This window comes from Oryza brachyantha, chromosome 2 (assembly GCF_000231095.2).
Source record: "Oryza brachyantha chromosome 2, ObraRS2, whole genome shotgun sequence".
Taxonomy (NCBI): Eukaryota; Viridiplantae; Streptophyta; class Magnoliopsida; order Poales; family Poaceae; genus Oryza; species Oryza brachyantha.
This window is the reverse complement of record NC_023164.2, coordinates 25,631,885-25,650,105: the sequence shown is the minus strand read 5'-3', so window position 1 is coordinate 25,650,105 and position 18,221 is coordinate 25,631,885. Positions and strand designations below refer to the sequence as shown.

General features: G+C 40.9%; 3 protein-coding genes across 3 annotated transcripts; 1 reads left to right on the top strand and 2 right to left on the bottom strand.

Annotated features, from left to right (window-relative positions):
- Window positions 1–2,647: 2,647 nt before the first annotated feature.
- On the bottom strand, window positions 2,648–4,744 carry LOC102720403 (UDP-glucuronate 4-epimerase 1). Its single transcript, XM_006647974.3, has one exon. It carries the CDS (start codon window positions 4,207–4,209, stop codon window positions 2,896–2,898), a length of 1,314 nt encoding a protein of 437 aa, XP_006648037.1. The 5' UTR covers window positions 4,210–4,744; the 3' UTR covers window positions 2,648–2,895.
- A 7,591-nt stretch (window positions 4,745–12,335) lies between these two features.
- LOC107303659 (cytochrome c oxidase subunit 6b-2-like) lies at window positions 12,336–14,377 on the top strand. Its single transcript, XM_015833720.1, has 4 exons — window positions 12,336–12,403; window positions 12,713–12,801; window positions 12,980–13,061; window positions 14,232–14,377. Exons 1-4 carry the CDS (start codon window positions 12,362–12,364, stop codon window positions 14,283–14,285), a joined length of 267 nt encoding a protein of 88 aa, XP_015689206.1. The 5' UTR covers window positions 12,336–12,361; the 3' UTR covers window positions 14,286–14,377.
- Window positions 14,378–16,774: 2,397 nt separating this feature from the next.
- On the bottom strand, window positions 16,775–18,221 carry LOC102703941 (transcription factor IBH1-like 1). The gene is made up of 2 exons (XM_015833653.2): window positions 17,305–18,221; window positions 16,775–17,155 (listed from the first exon to the last, which is right to left on the bottom strand). The coding sequence occupies exons 1-2, from the start codon at window positions 17,895–17,897 to the stop codon at window positions 17,152–17,154; spliced, it is 597 nt and encodes a 198-aa protein (XP_015689139.2). The 5' UTR covers window positions 17,898–18,221; the 3' UTR covers window positions 16,775–17,151.

Below are 18,221 nucleotides of genomic sequence, written 5' to 3'. Positions count from 1 at the left end.
ATATTAGGTGTAGTAAAAATTTAAATGGGTAATATCGTCATTTTTTTTGTGATATTTATTGAAAAAACAAAAAATACAAAATACTACTAATCAATTAATTAACAAATTATAAAAATACTATTTTTAATCAATGGTTGAGATTAACTCTACTGGTATTATAATACTAGCAGTAAAATGCACCAGAGAGACCCTTCATAAAAACAAGGGGTTAGAACCAAGTGTGTAATCCAACAAAAACAAGTTTAAAAACAGCATAAAGTTCAGACTTAAACATTTTTTTCAACATAAATATTGAAAAGTAGGTTAACAAATTTTTATTTTGTATTAAAAAGAAAAGGAGTTCATCCAATTTATGAGAAAAAAAGGCCCGAATACTATGCAACTACGTGGTTAGTTAAGGAATAAAAAAAAGGCAAAACCTACGTGTAGATTGGAAAGCAAAAGAAAATATGATAATACCATATGTGTGTCAGTATAACAGATACCTAATACACACAAACGTGTTACTTAGGCATGAGTATTATATACAACGTATTGAAAGAAAAACTATACATATGGATGAAGTCCCAAAACAAATAAGAAATGAGTGTTAGATAAGTAAACAAATGTAAAGTTATACTCAGCTTTTACAAAAACTACTTGAATAATATTTATACTAATTTCCCTATTTTTACCTCAACAAGGAGCAAAGAAATATAAATACAGAACCCTGTGAGGGAAATACAGAACCCTGTGAGGGAAAATAACAAAGACAAGCCCAAGAAGAACAGTTTTTATATTATCCATATACAATCGAATCATCGGTTATAGTGGCTGTTATGCTGTACGGGTATATTACGTACTTCCTCCGTCAAAAAAACAATTCTTCTTTTTAGTTTCCGTGTCTAACCATCCATTTTATTTAAAAAATTTTCAGAAAATTAAAAAATAGTCACATGTAAAGTAATATTCATAATTTATTATCTAATAAAAATAAAAAATATCAATCATAAAAATAATTTGAATAAGACGAAGAATCAAAAATTATAGATAAAAAATAGAAAATTAGTTTATTTTAGAACGGAGGGAAGGGAGTACATCAAACAAATTCAGCAAGTAGGGCCAGGAAACGGACTGTCCAAACCGGTCGAGCACGGAACGGCGCAAGCACGCAGCACATTTCAGGTTGCAGCAGATCCTGCCTCGACCCAACACGCGTGTCAGCGTCTTGTTGCCTGGGTAGGCGTGACACAGAATCGGAGAGCCCACCGGCCAATTGATCCTGGACTCGTGCTGCCCGAGACCAAAAAAAACAAAAAAAAAAAATGGCACGGGAAAGAAACCCCGACGACACCATCAACCGCAGCTCGGGTTTGCCGATAAATTCACGAGACCTGCTCCCGACTCCGCCAAGACAGACTAGTTGGAGTAGTGTTTCCCCTGTGACGCACAGTAGCCGTTCTATTCGTTTTTTCCCCCATGTGACGCACTGCATAAACTTCGCCATTTCTACTGCAGTTTGCGGTGCAACAAAGCAAACGACTCAACCTCATCTTGCAAAGATATCAACACAACCCAAATCGCCGATGAGTTGCTCTCACGTATACTATTTCCTCTAATTTTTTGAAAAATATTTTTAGAATTTAAATCTTATATCAAAATATTAGTCACTCACATCTTCACATCTTTTCGCTTCTGCTTTTACTTATAAATCAAAATTTAAAGTTTCAGTATTAAATTTAGAGTTTATTTTAGGGTTTTTTGTTAAAATTTATTTTCTAGCATTAGTTTTTAAAACGTTAAGGATACACGTATATATATAATAGTATTACTTATAATTTTTTATTTGCAATTGTCTTTTAGACTTTTTTATAAAAAACCAAACAATCAACCCAAATAATTTTTAATACTATTTACAGTCCTAATGGTTTGATTAATCATTTTTATTTAAATTTTTCTTACCTTATCCCATCTATTCTCCAATACTCATTTATCTGCTAAACAATTTACAACGGAGACGAGGTAATAGTTATAGTATGTACTTATAAGTACAGGGTTTCAACAACGCTGATAATTAGCAGCACAGCTCATGAACATGAGTAGTAGTAGATCTCAAGAACAAAACACATTCTTATTCCCTAGGGCAAATAAAGAAAGGCAGTTCGGCTACAGCTCAAACCGACGAGTACCACCGACCGCGTTGACGGGCCCACCCATGTGGTCCAACGTGGGTAGGCCCCACCCGACAATCCCGCCCCACTTCCAGCCACGGCCACAGACAGGTGGTCCCACCTGACGCCATAAAGAAACGTGGCCCCACAGCCAGTGCCAGCGACGGAGGCCAGCTGGCGGCCACCTCACGCCCTTCGAGGAGGCGCCTCTCTCTCTCTCTGCTTATCTTATCGCACTAGAAAAAAAGGCCCATGGTTGGATGAGATTTACAGGACTGCCACTGCTCCTATTTCTTCTCGCCTTCTCCCTCGTCTCCGGGAGAAATTTTCGGACGGCGAAACGAACTATCGATTCGGAATTTAAGCGCATTGTTCTGATGCTTGGTTGGTTGGTTGAAGAAAGATTCACAGGTCAGCTACGAACAGCCCGATTACACAAAAAATTGGAGATGGGAGGGAGAAAGCGTTTATGAAGAACGAGCTTTACAGAAGAACCAGGAGGAGAAAAATGGTGCCCTCCATTGCTTTCTTCTTCCTCCCTCTCCTCAACAAGAAAAGAATTTTCCATTTTTCCATTTCCCCCAGTATCTCAAAGAACATCCTAAAATATTTCCCCAAAAAAATCGAAATAAGAATGTTAATGTTTGATCCGGGAGTGGAACCGGCCACTGGGTGGCCAGAAAGGAAGAGAAAAAGAAAGAAAGAAAAGAGAAAGAATTAGCAGAAGAATTAGGCTGGATTATAGTCACAAGTTCTTGGATCCTCTGGTGTAGCCGTAGTAGGAGAGGTACCACTTGACGAACTTCTTCAGGCCGACGTCGAGGTTGGTCGTCGGCTTGTACCCGAGCTGCTGCCTCGCGAGAGAGATGTTGGCGTGCGTGAATGGCACGTCGCCATTGCCGGGCATCTCGACCACGTTCTTCTTGGCCTTGACGCGGAGGTGCTTCTCCAGGATGGACACCAGGCTGGGCACCGTCACCGGGGAGGTGTTGCCGAGGTTGAAGATCCTGTAGGGCGCCGGCCCGCGCTTCTTGCCTCCGGTGCCGGTGCTCTTCCCGGCCGTGTCGAGCGAGCCGAGGCAGCCCTTGACGATGTCGTCGATGTAGGTGAAGTCGCGGGCCAGGTCGACGTGGTTCTTGCCGCGGTACACGGTGATGGGTTTCCCCTGCAGGATGTTGCGGGTGAAGGAGAAGTAGGCCATGTCCGGCCGGCCCCAGGGTCCGTACACGGTGAAGAAGCGGAGGCCGGTGATGGAGAGGCCGTAGATGTGGTTGTACGTGTGGGTGATCTCCTCGCCGGCCTTCTTGGTGGCGGCGTAGAGGGACGCCGGCTGGTCGGTGCGGTCGCTCTCCGTGAAGGGCACCTTGTCGTTGAGGCCGTAGACGGAGGAGGAGGAGGCCCAGACGATGGCCGGCTGCGGGTCGGCGTCCTTGCAGGCCTCGAGGAGGGTGACGAGGCCGGCGATGTTGGAGTGCACGTAGGACGCCGGGTTCTCCATGGCGTAGCGCACCCCGGCCTGCGCCGCGAGGTGGAGCACGTGCGTGAATGGCACGACGTCGAAGAGCTTGGCGAGGAGGCGGCCGTCGTTGATGTCGCCCTCGATGACGAACACCCCGTGCGAGGCGAGCAGCGACCTGCGCGCCTTCTTGAGCGAGGGGTCGTAGTACGAGTTGAAGTTGTCGATGCCGACGACGCCGTCGCCGCGCTTGCGGAGCGCGAGCGAGCAGTGGGTGCCGACGAACCCGGCCGCGCCGGTGACCAGCACCGACATCCCCGCTCCGGCAGCCGACCCAGGAGGCCGCCTCGGCGCGGCGGACGCGCGGATCTGGCGCTCCCAGTGCAACCCACCCCACGAGGCCGCGAAGTACTTGGAGGAGGTGTCGACGAACGACTGGAAGCTGAGGTACGACGCCGTCATGGCGACGAGGAACAGCGCCCACAGGAACATGGTGCTCGTGGACGCGAAGCACCTGTGCAGCTGGCGGTTCATCGCCGTCGCCCTCTCGATCTTCACCTTCCCCGGCGTGGACGGGAAGAGGTCGTCCTCCAGCACCCGCATCTTCTTCGCCGTCGTCGCCGCCGCCGCCGTGCCCTCAGCTGCAACCCTCAACAACACGCCCAAGAATCCCTCGTCCTCGTCCTCGTCCTCGTCCTCTTCCTCAGCACAAGCACACAGCCTTACGCAACTAGATCAACAAACAAAGACAAAATCCCGGTGCCTTTCGTCTCCAACCACGACGGAATCGCACCGATTCCCCACTCCTCGACGAGGAGGACCAACCGACCGATCGATGGATTGGAAAATTTTATTAGGGAGGGCAAAAGGGGAGGGCCGGAGGGGGGGCAGGGGCTAGATGTGCGCGCCTGCCTAAGGAAAGGGCGGAGGCGGGGGCGGGGCCGCGTATAAATAGTAGGGGGGAGCGCGTGAACGCCGCCGCTGCCGCTCTCGCTGACGGTGGCGGCCCGGCCGGCCGGCCGGCTGGCTGGCTTGCTGGCTGGGCGGGTTGCGGGTTCGCCTATTTTTGGGCTCGTCGCGGCGGACGAGATGGAGATGATGGGTTTTCTCGGCTATGTGGCGTAGGAGTATTTATTTATAGTTTATTGCTATTTTTGATGGATTTATTGATCGATTTGGGGGGGAATGGGGATAGCAGCTGTGTTGTTTGTGTTTGCGCGTGATGAGGATGTCAAACTGTGATGCTGTAAATGTGCTGCATTGCGTATTGGTGGTGAACTTTTACGCGTGAGGGGAATTCCATGAGTTTTAGTGGACCGCAAAGTGTGTAGATGGAAGCTTCCATTGACCTGCGGACTTTTATTTTGGAGAAACTATTTCTATACATTTTAGGGGCTCTTTTCCGATCACATTTTGTTTTGATTTATAGTAAGTTTTTTTAAGATAATCAACTCCTCCAAAATTCCCATAACCAAATTGATGTACGTCTTCCCATAGAAATCGTGTCATACTGTTGAAATAGTTATTTTTTTAACTTGGCGCGCTAAGGCTCTGTAAACTTGTATGATTATGGATTTTGTATTTTCATTCACCCACTTTCTAAGCTTGTAAACCATAGATTTCAGCAAAAAAGAATATTTATAGCCACAAACAAGTCATCCCAAATCAGATAATTCATCGATCCCTCACTTTCAGTTGTCTTATTCAAGGACTTAGTTCATGCTACTCCAGTCACATAGGTGAAATTGAGTTGATTACACTTACACAAGAACACAAATAAATTAATTAAATATTAATAAACCTAAAATAAAGGTGTTTGTACTAAGGACATGCACAGTGATTTAACCTAGCGTGTGGTTTCAGTCCACCATGTTAGAGACGCAGTGCTGGACAGACGTGAACCGTGACCTCGCAGAGGCATACACATCCTACAGATGGTATGGGGCTGGTTGGGAGTGTTAGGAAGATGGTTAGGGGCGACACATTGGGTGAGTTCATTGCCCAGCACCACCCTGATTCAAAGACAAGAGGTGACGGTCGAGAAAAGTACCATAGATCTATTATCACACGAGCTTGAACCATGCCATAGGAGGTCGATCCGCCTCCACCGAGTTTGAACCGTGCCATAGGAGGTCGATCCGTCGCCATTTCTACGACATGTGTTGGCGCATGTGCTCCATCCGTCGCCCCAGCTCAATCTGCCGCCACACGGGCTAGGTTGCTAGTGAAAGGGAGAAGAGTGTAGGGCGACTTGTATAAGAATGCTAGGGTATGATCGTATGAATGTTATACCTTTTTTACTTTATATGCTTCTAGTGTATATATTTGGATATCTACAATATTTAAAACATAATAGTCTATTTAAATATGAGAGGGGCTGACATGTAAAATGTTAATGGGTCTTACTATTGTGTGGCATGTATCCGGTGTACTACGGTTATATTTTACGTGGTAATTAAGGCCACATATATCGAGTAGTTTATATTGTGTTCGTCCTAGAATATTTTTATTATTCTACTTTAAATTTAAACTATAAGACAATAACATTTTGTAATGAAGATGAAGAGAGTACGGTCAAGCACTCCACTCCTGTCAGTGGCAACAAGCAACGAACCTCTAGAGAGCAAAATCCAAATCAGAGTTCAGACTGTAGACCGCCTAGTTGCGTACGTTCTCCCGTTGGACACTTGGGCTGTTGGTGCCAATGCTGCTCTGATTCCTCTCCACGTGCTAATCACTCGTCCTATTCTTGTTTAGGTCTTATTTAGTTTGTAATTTTGTTTGCAAAATCATCGTATCAAGTTTTTAAACACATATTTGAAGTATTAAACGCGGTTTAATTACAAAACAAATTTTAGATTCCGCCTGAAAACCCCGAGACGAATCTTTTGAGTCTAATTAATTCATCATTAGTATGGCATCATTAGCACATGCTGGTTACTGTAGCACTTATGGCTAATCACGTTCTAAATATGCTCAAAAGATTCGTCTTACGATTTTTTTCATAATTATATAATTAGTTTTAATGTTCATATATATTTAATGATTTATTTAGATATTCAAAGATTTGATGTGATCTTTTTAGAAAAAGTTTTTCAAAATTAAACATGACGTTAGTTTCTCCAGGATTTAGCACACGTATGTCCTTCTACAAAACGTCGATTGCTCCGGCATGCGACGCCCGGCCGGGCGGTTGGTTGGATCCATCGATCGATCGTTTGCTGGATTTGTGTCTCGCGTGCCGTTCGGCCGGTTTGGGGTGCAGTTGCGCGCGATTCGCCCCCACGATGTCTTGTCGTGGACGGCCTCTGCGTGCAGGTGCAGCCTCAACTGCCGTTCGAGATCACGGTTGCTGCGCCGCCTGGAGTGCGGGTCTACCAGTAGCACGAGAAAAGAAAAGGAGAGCATGCATAATGTCGGGTTGGTCGAGAGAAGCCATGCGGTGGATTCACTTCCAAACAAAGGATCCGTTCCAAATTTCACAATCCAATCAACAAGAAGCCAGAGAGCCCATATGGATCATTTTCGTGTGCCTCTCTCTCTCCGTGGCTACCTTTCCACACACACCCAAGCCATTGCTGCCAAAGTGTCGTGTTACCTTGTTATTCAACCACATCCTTTCGCTTCTGGTTATACCTATAAGCTAAATTTTAAATTTTAAATTTAAAGTTTGATTTTAAATTTTTAACCAAAATTTAAAGTTTAGGTCACTAAGAATACACATATAAAATATTTATTTATAAATTATTTTTCGTTCGTAAATATGTCCTTCCAAACCATCATTCCCATTAAAAAACACCAGATAAAAAACCAGCGGTGAGAATAAGGACATGCTTCATTTTCATATTATGGCTTATGATTTACTAGACTAATCCAAGCGATTAAACAGAATATAAATGAGAGTTACAACACATGTTCCAAATTACTCACTTTGTATTATACTAAATGATGTTTTTTATGAAATATACTAAATGATGCTATTTACTTTTTATCTATGTTTGATCGTTCGTCTTATTCTAAAAACTTGCATAGTTATCATTTGTTTTATTGTGATTGGATTTATTACTAAATACATTTAAGTTATAACATATATTTTCGTATATTCAAATAAAACAAAACATCAAATATCCGCCAAATCAATTAAAATACAGATGCAGTATAACAATCACTAAGTTGTTTAGCCAAGATTAAAATAAAGAATAAAAGGCCATTATGTCCCTTAAGTAGTGATTTAATGGATGGAGATGAAGGATGGATGAAGACAAAATGAGAATAATTTTAAATAAGAAGTAGCTCGTGAGACAATTAATATTCTGAATAGTATAATATAAGTAGTGATTAATATTCTGAATAATTTTAAAATTGTTATATTTTAGAACACATGGAATATTTTATGAGAGTGGAAGATTTTAGAAGAAACAATTGCCAAAAGGTCTTTCGGACAGGGCCAATGCTTGTATAATGTTTGGATCCCAAGCTGCCTGCCATGGCAAGCACTGGCTGCAGAGCTGCGTGCACACGTACTGCCCATGTGACCCCTGCAAGTGTTTTCGCTGGTGCCCTGTAGTTCGCGCATGCATATGACTTTATTACGGGTAGTGCTCCTAGCTAACTGGTGTCCCCAGACTAATCAATACTGCGTCAAGATACTTAATGTGAACCCCTGATTTGATTTGAGTGGTCAAAAGCTGACTTGATTTGTCGTTGGGACGTGAGTGTCCACGTGTAATTATTTATAATTTAAATATTGTATCAAATATAAATATTTATAGCGCTTTCTTCGTATTTTAATCGGCGCCATCTTATTTAAAAATCATGTACAATAATAAAAACATGAGTTATAATTAAAAATATTTAGTACAAATCTAACCAAAATAAATTAAAAAACAATAAGTAAGTTTTTCAATAAAACGAATAACCAAATATGTGACAAAATTTAACGGTGTTGTTATCTATTAAATATAGATGTGGTATTATTTAGTGTTGGTTATCTTATAAATCACTTATTTAAAATTCTTCTCAGTTTATGTTCATCTACCTCACACTATATTTCTTATTTATCAAGTGTTGTTATAGTCTTTTCTTTTTAACATTAACACTTGTTAAATAAACAAAAAAAATGCTCATACAGTGGATATCGATAGGATCACTTGTGAATTCTGATTCGTGCATGCACGCTTTCTTTTTGCTCGATTACTCCTTTTTGAGTGAAAATATACTAAGTGGCGTTTTACACGGGGCTAAAATGTTTTTAAGTTCATGTCACATCAAATGTTTGGACACTAATTTAAAGTATTAAATATAGACTAATAAAAAACTAATTTCATAAATGAGAGCTAATCCACGAGACGAATTTTTAAGCCTAATTAATTTATAATTAACAAATATTTACTGTAGCATCATATAGGTTAATCATGGATTAATTAGGCTCAATAGATTCGTCTAGCGAATTAGTACAAAATTATAGATGAGTTTTATTAATAATCTATATTAATTACTCTGAATTAGTTCCAAACATCTGATGCGACAGGACTAAAACTTTAGTCTTTCCCAGACACCACCTAAGCTAAACACCACCTAAGCTAGTGATGAGTGAGAGAGTGACGTGGCACTAACCAGGAACATTTGTGTAGTTTTAGGTGAGGGAGGAAGAGAGGAGCATTGATCACGTACGGCTTGGTGGATACGGAGGCGAACTGATTCTTTGTTTGGTTTGTTTTTTTTTTTCCTCTCTTTTTCATCATTCATCATGCGTGACCCATGACAGCTACTCCTATAATACGTTTTTCTGGACAGGTCCAAAAAAAATACGATGGTCGATGGATCGAGTGCGTAAGCTTCAAGATATTGCAAACTTTTGGTATAATTTTATCCAATGCTGTGAGTTGTTTCTTGCGGTCTTTATAAAAACTAAATTTATATTTTCCGTGAAAATTTTTTATAATCCACTAACTTGTTTCAAAATATAAAAATTTTGGCTCATTTAATTAGTAGGGATTAAATTTAAGATAAAAATATTGTATTTCTCCTTCAGTAAGTAAGAAGTGAATAGAGGTATGAGGCTAGTTGGAAATAAAATTTGATAATATTTTTTAATGATAAATGATTGACAAATATTATAGTATCAGAAATGTTTACACTGTGAGAGTGTGATACAACGTCCAAATTCTACATATACTTGCATTTTGGAATGGGTGGATTATATGTGATGCAGGGATGATACTATTTTTAACGTGGATAGTTGGACCATATTCCAGGTAAATTAAATATTAATACTACTTTTCTATTTTATATTATTATAAGACTTTTATCTTATTTAGATTTATTTATAATATAATACAACCTCCGTCCCAAAATAAATGAATTTCTGTGTTTTTTAGAATTTTTAACTCTTTGTCTTATTTGAAATTTTTTATGATTAATATTTTTATGGTTACTACATGATAAAACAACTTCACATATGACTAATTTTTTTTTTAAATTTTTTAATAAAATTTTCAAATAAGACGGATGGTCAGACGCTCGACCTAAAACCTAAAAATTATTTTTTTAGACGGAGTAGTATTTGTTTAGACTTACTAGTATCATATAAATTTAGCTAACATCAAACATTCTTGTAATGTGGAATGATAGTGTGATAAGTTGAGGTTTATTACGTAGGCTTCCTACTGCTTTTTATTAGGAGTCCAGAGGCGAGCTGTCTATACTAGCAAACCTGGCTGGCTCCTCTCGATCAAACTAATCCGCTGTCGCCGTACGACGCCGGACACACGGGCCCTTCGCTTTTGGGGGCGCCCACACAAAAAGTGGCCAGTTTGATGTTGATCAGGACAAACAACATGGCTAGCTTGCAAATGAAACCTTCAACCGTGCAATTAAATGACAAGATCGAACAAGGCTTTAATTTCCACGCGCTCAAATCCTTTGTGGCGACCGGAACAAAATCAGCATCCGTCGATCTCCACCGATAGTGACACTGTACGTGACAACATGACATAAATTTCTGTGAAGTTTACCGCGAACAGTCGAGGATCCGGATCCATCACCATTACACGGAGTAATCCCGCCGTTCGGTATTCTATACAATTTTTTTTAAAACCAGATGTTTCAAAGTTCTATCATATTTTTTAAAAAATAGAGCAGATTTGTAATACAAAGCAAAGATTATATTAAACTATATTTAATGTAAGCTTTAATAGACCTATAATTTTGTCTCAGAGATTTTGCTACTTTTCTATGTACATTTAGTCAAATATATAGTATATGTTTGTGCCTTAAAAACAGTCACGGGCGTTTCTCACCATAAGTAACCCACGGAGTATTTACCATCTTTTAAAAAAACCGCTACTACCTCCATTTCATATTATATTCATCAATCGATAAATATATTTAATTTATATATATATATGTTTAGATTCATTAACATTCATATGAATATATGTAATATTAAAAAGTTTTCCATTATAAAATGGAGGAAACGGAGGGAGTATTATACATGTCTGAAGACACCGAAACTTTATCTATTAAAAGTTTAGTACCTAAGTAATAACTAATGTATAGTTAATTGTAAATTTTCTCATTAACTATTGATCGACGTGCGTACGTGCGTAGTGGACGCTGAAATGTCTTGCGGCGGCGCAATCGACGAGCCACGGACACGTCGTGGCTGCGTTTCCCCGGTCTCGCGCCTACGTACGCACGCGACGCGACGACGGAACTGCCGTGCAGCAGCGGCAGCCGTACGTCGCCGCCGCTACCTTGACGGTTGACGTACCACGCGACACTTGCCCTCCTACGCGTACACGTACGTTACCAGTGACCACGCGACTACGACGTCTGTCAATTTTTTTATTTATATAGTTTTTTACTAAAATTAACAAAATAGATTTTTTTTCTTGGAAAATATTGCAAAAGTAGACCCAACATTTAGCCATAGAGTGAAATATATAAAACACGCACTAACTGGACTTTATATTCGAAATAGCAAACGTCCGGGATGCCCATAACAATTCGTAATCGCTTTAGAAAGATGGAGCTACCGATTTATTCACTCTAGGAGGAGCCGACTGCAAAATCGTCCATTACCTCTCCTCATTGACCAGAAATATTTCGTAAACGGCCCCCTTAATATCCATCGGTAGATATGGCCAGCACCATTAGCTGTTTGTTTGTCAACGACCGTGAACTAACGTTTAACACGTTAGACATATCGTCTAACTAGCTGATGTTTTTATATATCACCCAAGTTTTTATATATAGTCCACTGGTTGACCGTATGGAGTTTTTGTAATTTTTTCAAACAAAAATATTTCCTTTTTAAAAAACATATATAAAAAGTTCGACGTCTGTATCGGACTGGCAGCGTTACTGATGGGCCGAAAATCACGCGTGCAGGTGGGCTTTTTGGTCAAAGCCCCGATTGGGGCGAGTTGACCCTAAAAGCCATAACAGGCTAGTCATTGTGCTTGGACTAATCGTGGGCCTACAAAATCCAGTTACGGCCCACCTGAAGGCAAAACAGGTAGCGCCCGTTGTATTGCAGCAGTGGACTGGACACGCTGGAGAAGCCACCAAAACCAGTATTTTACGCACAGGTCAACGCCCAACTCGCACAGGCTCGCTGCATCGTCAAGCTGCAGATGTCACCTATAATATACACTGCCCGGATGAACATTCCAAGCCCCCTCAAACTCACCGTGAAACTTTGCAGCGCAAGCCGGCCGGCAAGGCAACGAACGAGGCAAAAATCGTCGCCATGGCTACCGGCGCCGCCCCTTCCACGGGCGACAAACCAACCGTACGTGAGATCGATCTCCTCTTTGATGCCTATCACCGTAGTCTTTTCTCCTCGACTCATGTTTATAGGTTAAAATTTAAATTTTATCCTTAAAATTAGAGTTAATTTAAATTTTTTTGTCAAAGATTAATTTTCCGCCATAGTTTTTACATAGCTAAGAATATACATATAAAATTTTTATTTATGAATTATTTTTATTTTAAAATATGTCATTTAATAGTCACCTTGTATATATCGTCTGGTATATTTTTGGTTGATCATGTTTGTTCATGTGATTAACGGCGATGCGTGGTGATGTGGAAGGTGCAGATCAAGGTGGAAACGACGCCGGGAGACTGGCGGTTCCCGTCGGCCAACCAGACCAAGCGCTGCTTCACGTGCTACATCGAGTACAACAAGCAAGTTCGCCATCCTACCCATATAGCGAGCTGTTCCATCTGCACGCCTGCCTACAGCTACAACCCCGCTAAAAAAACACAATTTCTGGCAACGAATCTATATATAGATTATAGCATATATACTTAGCTAGCTACGAAAATGTGACTCGTGGTAAATGTTGTGTATACGTACGTGCAGGTGCATAGAAGCCAAGGGGGAAGGGTCCGACGAGTGCACCAAGTACGCCAAATGCTACAGGTCCCTCTGCCCCGGGGAATGGGTACGTAACATGTGCTGTACAAGTTACTGTTCCATATAACGCAGTCTTCTGAACCAGTAGTAATGTCTGACGTATTTGACTTTTTTACGTATTTGAACATTTATTTTATTTAAAAATTTACATAATTATTAATTATTTTAAAATTTTCATTTATTATTGAATATATTTTTATGTATATATATATATATAATTTTATATATTTTTTAAAAAATAATAAAATAAAAGATCAAACATGTATAAAAAAACATGTATAAAAAAATCAACGGCGTTAAATATTTAGTAACGAAGGTAGGATAACGCAGCAGTAGGATCAGACAGAGATACTATATATCGATCGATAAATGCATCTCCTCTCGAATGGCGACAAAAGAAACATGTTGTATTGAATAATTTGCATTCGTGGTCCGTGAAGAAGTAGATATAGTTAAGACAAGGCATGCGGCTAGTGTACTGCTAGTGGTTCGTCCTGGACAGAATATGTGCAATGCATGCGTGCTCAGGGGCAGGCACATACATGCACCTCTAGCCATGCAAGTAGCCAAGTAGCTGCACTGCTCACTGCACTGCACGCCGTGGTACTGATGCTGATGCTTCTGCTGCTGCTGCTGCTGCTGCCGCCGAGAACGATGTACATGTAGCACGGCCATTTACATGCCGGAATTGAACCAACTCGCCGCTCGGCCGGCCCTGTGTACAGTACTCCGTTTTTTAAAAAAAATTAGCATTGTTGATTTTTAGCTCTATGTTTAATTATTTGTTTTATCAAATATAATATATTATTAATTGCTGTTATGATTTAATTTATTATTAAAAAGAATTTTAAAATGATTTAATTTATTATTAAGAAGAATTTAATTTATATATTTTTATGAAAGTTTTGAATAAGAGGAAAGTCAAAAATAGATATAAAAGGTAACGATGACAAATAAAAGAATACTCAATTGCAATTGCAGATTGGTCCAGGCTAGTTACTACTACTGTACAGTTTCGTTTTAATTTGTTCTCGAATACTATTACTAGTACTGTACCTCTCTTGCTAAGATCTTTCAAGTGTACTGGGTGCGTGCATCGATCAGTGCATGCAAATATTCTCTAGATGACTGTTTGGGAAGACAAAAGTCTGAATAAACTCACATGCGTGCATGTTCTTTGTTTGCATTGCGTTTGCAGATCGAGAGATGGAAGGAGCAGAGGGCAAACGGGACTTTCGCCGGGCCTCTCTGAACAAGGCGACAGCGACTGATCGATCGGCCGTATATATCTCTACATATATCGGCTACAGCTAATAATACCATTAATCAATCTTGTATGGTCGTATGCAGTTATCCATCATCATATCAGACTTAATTATCAGTGTGAAGAGACACATGTCCGTGACACACTCTTAGCTACTGTGTACACTCGTCTGATCGACTGTATCAGTTATATTAGTTGTTGGGTCTGTATAATTGCAAGTCTGTTTTAGTAGTAACGATGCTGGCTGCTGCACTTCTGTATAGTGCAGCTGCTAGTTACCAGATCGTTTTTAGACAGTAGACGTCATAAATTTGGTTGTGTTGCTTTCACAGTTTGGCTCCCATGTTGCACTACAACTGAGGATTTAATTAGCTAGCCACATGCCTGTTTTCATCGTTTTGTGGACTACTCCTACGTGCCACAACGAACAGTTGACCAAACTAATTAATTAATCAAATTGATTAGCTTAACGTATGCAAGAGTGAGACGCACGTAGTGTACTAGTTGCAGTGATATAAGTAGCAACCCTGAAAGGCCTAATATTTAAATGTCCATATGAGCGAATTTTAGATTGAGCGAATTTTAGATTAGGTTGTTCAAGAGACTAGAGGGGTGATTTTTTTGGCTTTTTCGGGAGAAAAACCAAGCAACATATTTGCAAACGAAAAATAATTTCTAAAAAAAATTTTATATATGTATTCTTTACGATGTAAAAGCCAATTCAAGATTAAAAAATAAACTATAATAAAATATTCTAAAATCAACTTTAAATTTAAGATTGAAATTTTAAATCTTAGTTTATAAAAATACATGAAAAGATAAGGGTGCGAAAGTTCTCAATTTTAAAAAGGCCGCACATATCCTGCAACAACTAGAACAAGCGAACACATATCATGATTGCCAGCTAATTGAGCACACTGATCGATTAACTTATCAAAGTCTGACGACCGATTCCCAACAGTACACACCCATAAATTTTCTGTTTGCTGGGAGTTTCTAGTCTCGATCGATCTAGCTACTTGCATTTTCTGCGACGATGCATAATACATCGCCATCATCTGCTTGTGCGTCGCACGCTTCTCTTTCGCTAGATCTTCCGACACGCATCTCCCCGTCCCTATCAAATTGACATTACTATTTGTTAGGTGAGATATGAACTTTAACCCGAGCTAACTTTAGCCAAAAATTCATTGTGTGCATGCAAGTGATATGCGCTAGCTAGCTAGTGTTTTTATAATAGTGAACATTACTGATCACTGTTGTTCTGAACTTTTTTTTTTCCGAATGCAAATATACTCACATTCTCTCGCGTATTCGCTAAGAGAAAAAATTTACCGATCACTAATACATCCACAGCGACAATGCACAGATTGCCTTAATTTAGTCCTGGCATTTATTTTCCATGTACGTATTACTACTGTACGTTCCACTGATCACAGCTAGTACTAGTTCTCCGGATAAGGTTAGGCAATTGGTGAAATACACAATCGGTTCGTTGGATAAGGTCTTGTTTAGTTTTAAATTTTTTTTTTCAAAAACATTATATCGAATCTTTGGACACCTAAATAAAGCATTAAACATAGATGAATCAAAAAACCTAATTACACAGTTATGAAAGAAATCTTGAGACGAATCTTTTGAGCCTAATTAGTCTATGATTAGCCATAAGTGCTACAGTAACCAACATGTGCTAATAACGGATTAATTAGCCTGAAATTCGTTTTTTTATTCGTGTCCAAAAATCTTTTTCGATATCTGGTCAAACGTTCAATGTGATGCTTTTGCTAAAAAATTTTGGCAACTAAAAACCACCTAAGTATAGATTTGAATAGATCCAGTGAATCACTGCAACAAGAGTGAGGTCTTCAGGCTTCAGCATAACTGCTGTACTGCACTGCCCATTGGCCCTGACTGTCAATGGGACGTCAGAACTCAAAAAGCTAAGCGGTCCATGTCAAAGTTTAAATTTTAAATATTAAATTTGGAGTAGATTTTTAAGTTTTTTTTTATCGTAGTTGTTTTTATTCTTGACTTTTATATTAATAAGAACATGTGTATAAAAAAATTATTTACAAATTATTTTTTATTCGTAAATCAGTGAAGTGAGAGAGCTTCCATTGTTGTATGAAGCTACCTAGTGCAAGAAACCGAATCTGTTTATATCTTCGTTTGTAGTTGGCTCAGCTCAAGCACTTGACTTGTAAATGCACATAAAACACAATAATTATCAGCTTAATTTATAAACAAGAATTAATTGCACCTTAATTAAGTATAGCTACTCTCTGTGTAGGTTTGGGGACTAAATTAAAGTGCTAGTACAAACTTAGTCGTACTTTTATATATTCCTTTTAGCATCCACAAGTGTCGTACTCTCCTAACAGAAGAACAAACACTAGCTACCTAGCAGTTGGCTAACTAGAATATGAGTTAGAGCATAGTGCTAGCATTACATACAGCACAGAAGTAGACACTGCTTGTATAAAAAAACTGCTTCATTGAACATACGTTGCTACATCATTACATACATGGCTCTTATGTAGCTAGACTAGTACACGTTTTGCATGCAGTTTGTAGAAAAGAAAATGGGACACTGCTGACAAATATATACATGACACTATACTTACACATTACGACCCTTAACATGAGCATATAACTCATGCATGGTCGATCACATGCTCGGTGAAAATGAAGGACGATCGAATCGGTTTGGAAAGAGAAGAGGAGGGGGAAGCTAGCTTGAACAATGAACAACTAAATAAGCATCTTACAAGCATTATCTATGATCAAATCTGGGCTTCCTCGCTGCAGCTTCAGTAGTACACTATACTGTTGTTGCATGCAACAGCATTTTCAGTTACCTGTCAACACAGCATGCAATTCCATGGTTAGCTAGCCAGTTCAATTAACTAGTTCATGCCATCCATATGTGTTAATTAACGCTCAAGAGCAATTAACAATGAAGGCCATGCAAGCACTGTATGTAAGATCGGTTAAGCTAGAGACTTACTTGAGTTTCTTTTGTTCTTGGAGAGTCCTCACCAGAAGCTGCATTACATCGACTTGAGCTTTCAGGGACACGGCGTAGTCTAGGGTTTCTCCCAGCAACGTGCACACGTCAAGAGCTTTCCCTCCCGGCACGATCTCCTTCAACACGTTGGTCCTCTTCCTCACCATGGCCCTCGCGAGAACGACGCCGGCGCCGTACGCCCTGTTTGCGGCCGTGGTGTTCCCCGGCTTCGGCCGCCGGAGGAGGCTCCTCCTCAGGATCTTCTTGCAGACCATCTTCCTCGACGGCCGTGGCGGCGTCGCTAGCGCCTTGCAGGGCTCGGCGGAAGGAGCTGGTCGGATCGCCGAAGAACGGTGCCGCGCGAGCTCCGCCGCCAGGGAGCGGCTCCAGCACGGCGCGTCGCCCCTGGCGGAGGCGAGCGCAGCGTCGGCGGCGCGCTTGATGGCGCTCTTCCTCTCGTGGAAGCCCATCTCCCTGGACGCGACGCCGGCCTTCCTGAGCCCTAGGATGAGGTTCCTGAGCAGCGCCCGCTTGAGCCGCCCGGAGCCGCCACCACCACCGCCGGCTGCTTGAACGCCTGGTTCTGAACCCATGGTGGTGACCAATCTAAGCTACCAAAAGCTACCCAGAGAGTCGATACGGCGGCAGGTGTTGCAAGCCTTGCAATGGACCAAGAATCTTACAACGACACCATGAGCAACAAGGACATATTTGTAGGCATTGGCATTATGGCATATGCATGTACCACTTGATCATCACGATCTTTTTGTACGCATGTACGCAGATTACCGGATAAGATCTCCGGTGTGAGTTGGAGAGAAAGGGAAAGCAAGGGGAGCCCATGTCTCCATTGGCTATAGCTTCCGAGAGAGAGAGAGAGGGAGGAAGACGAAGAAGCTTGGCTTGGGTTAGCTTTA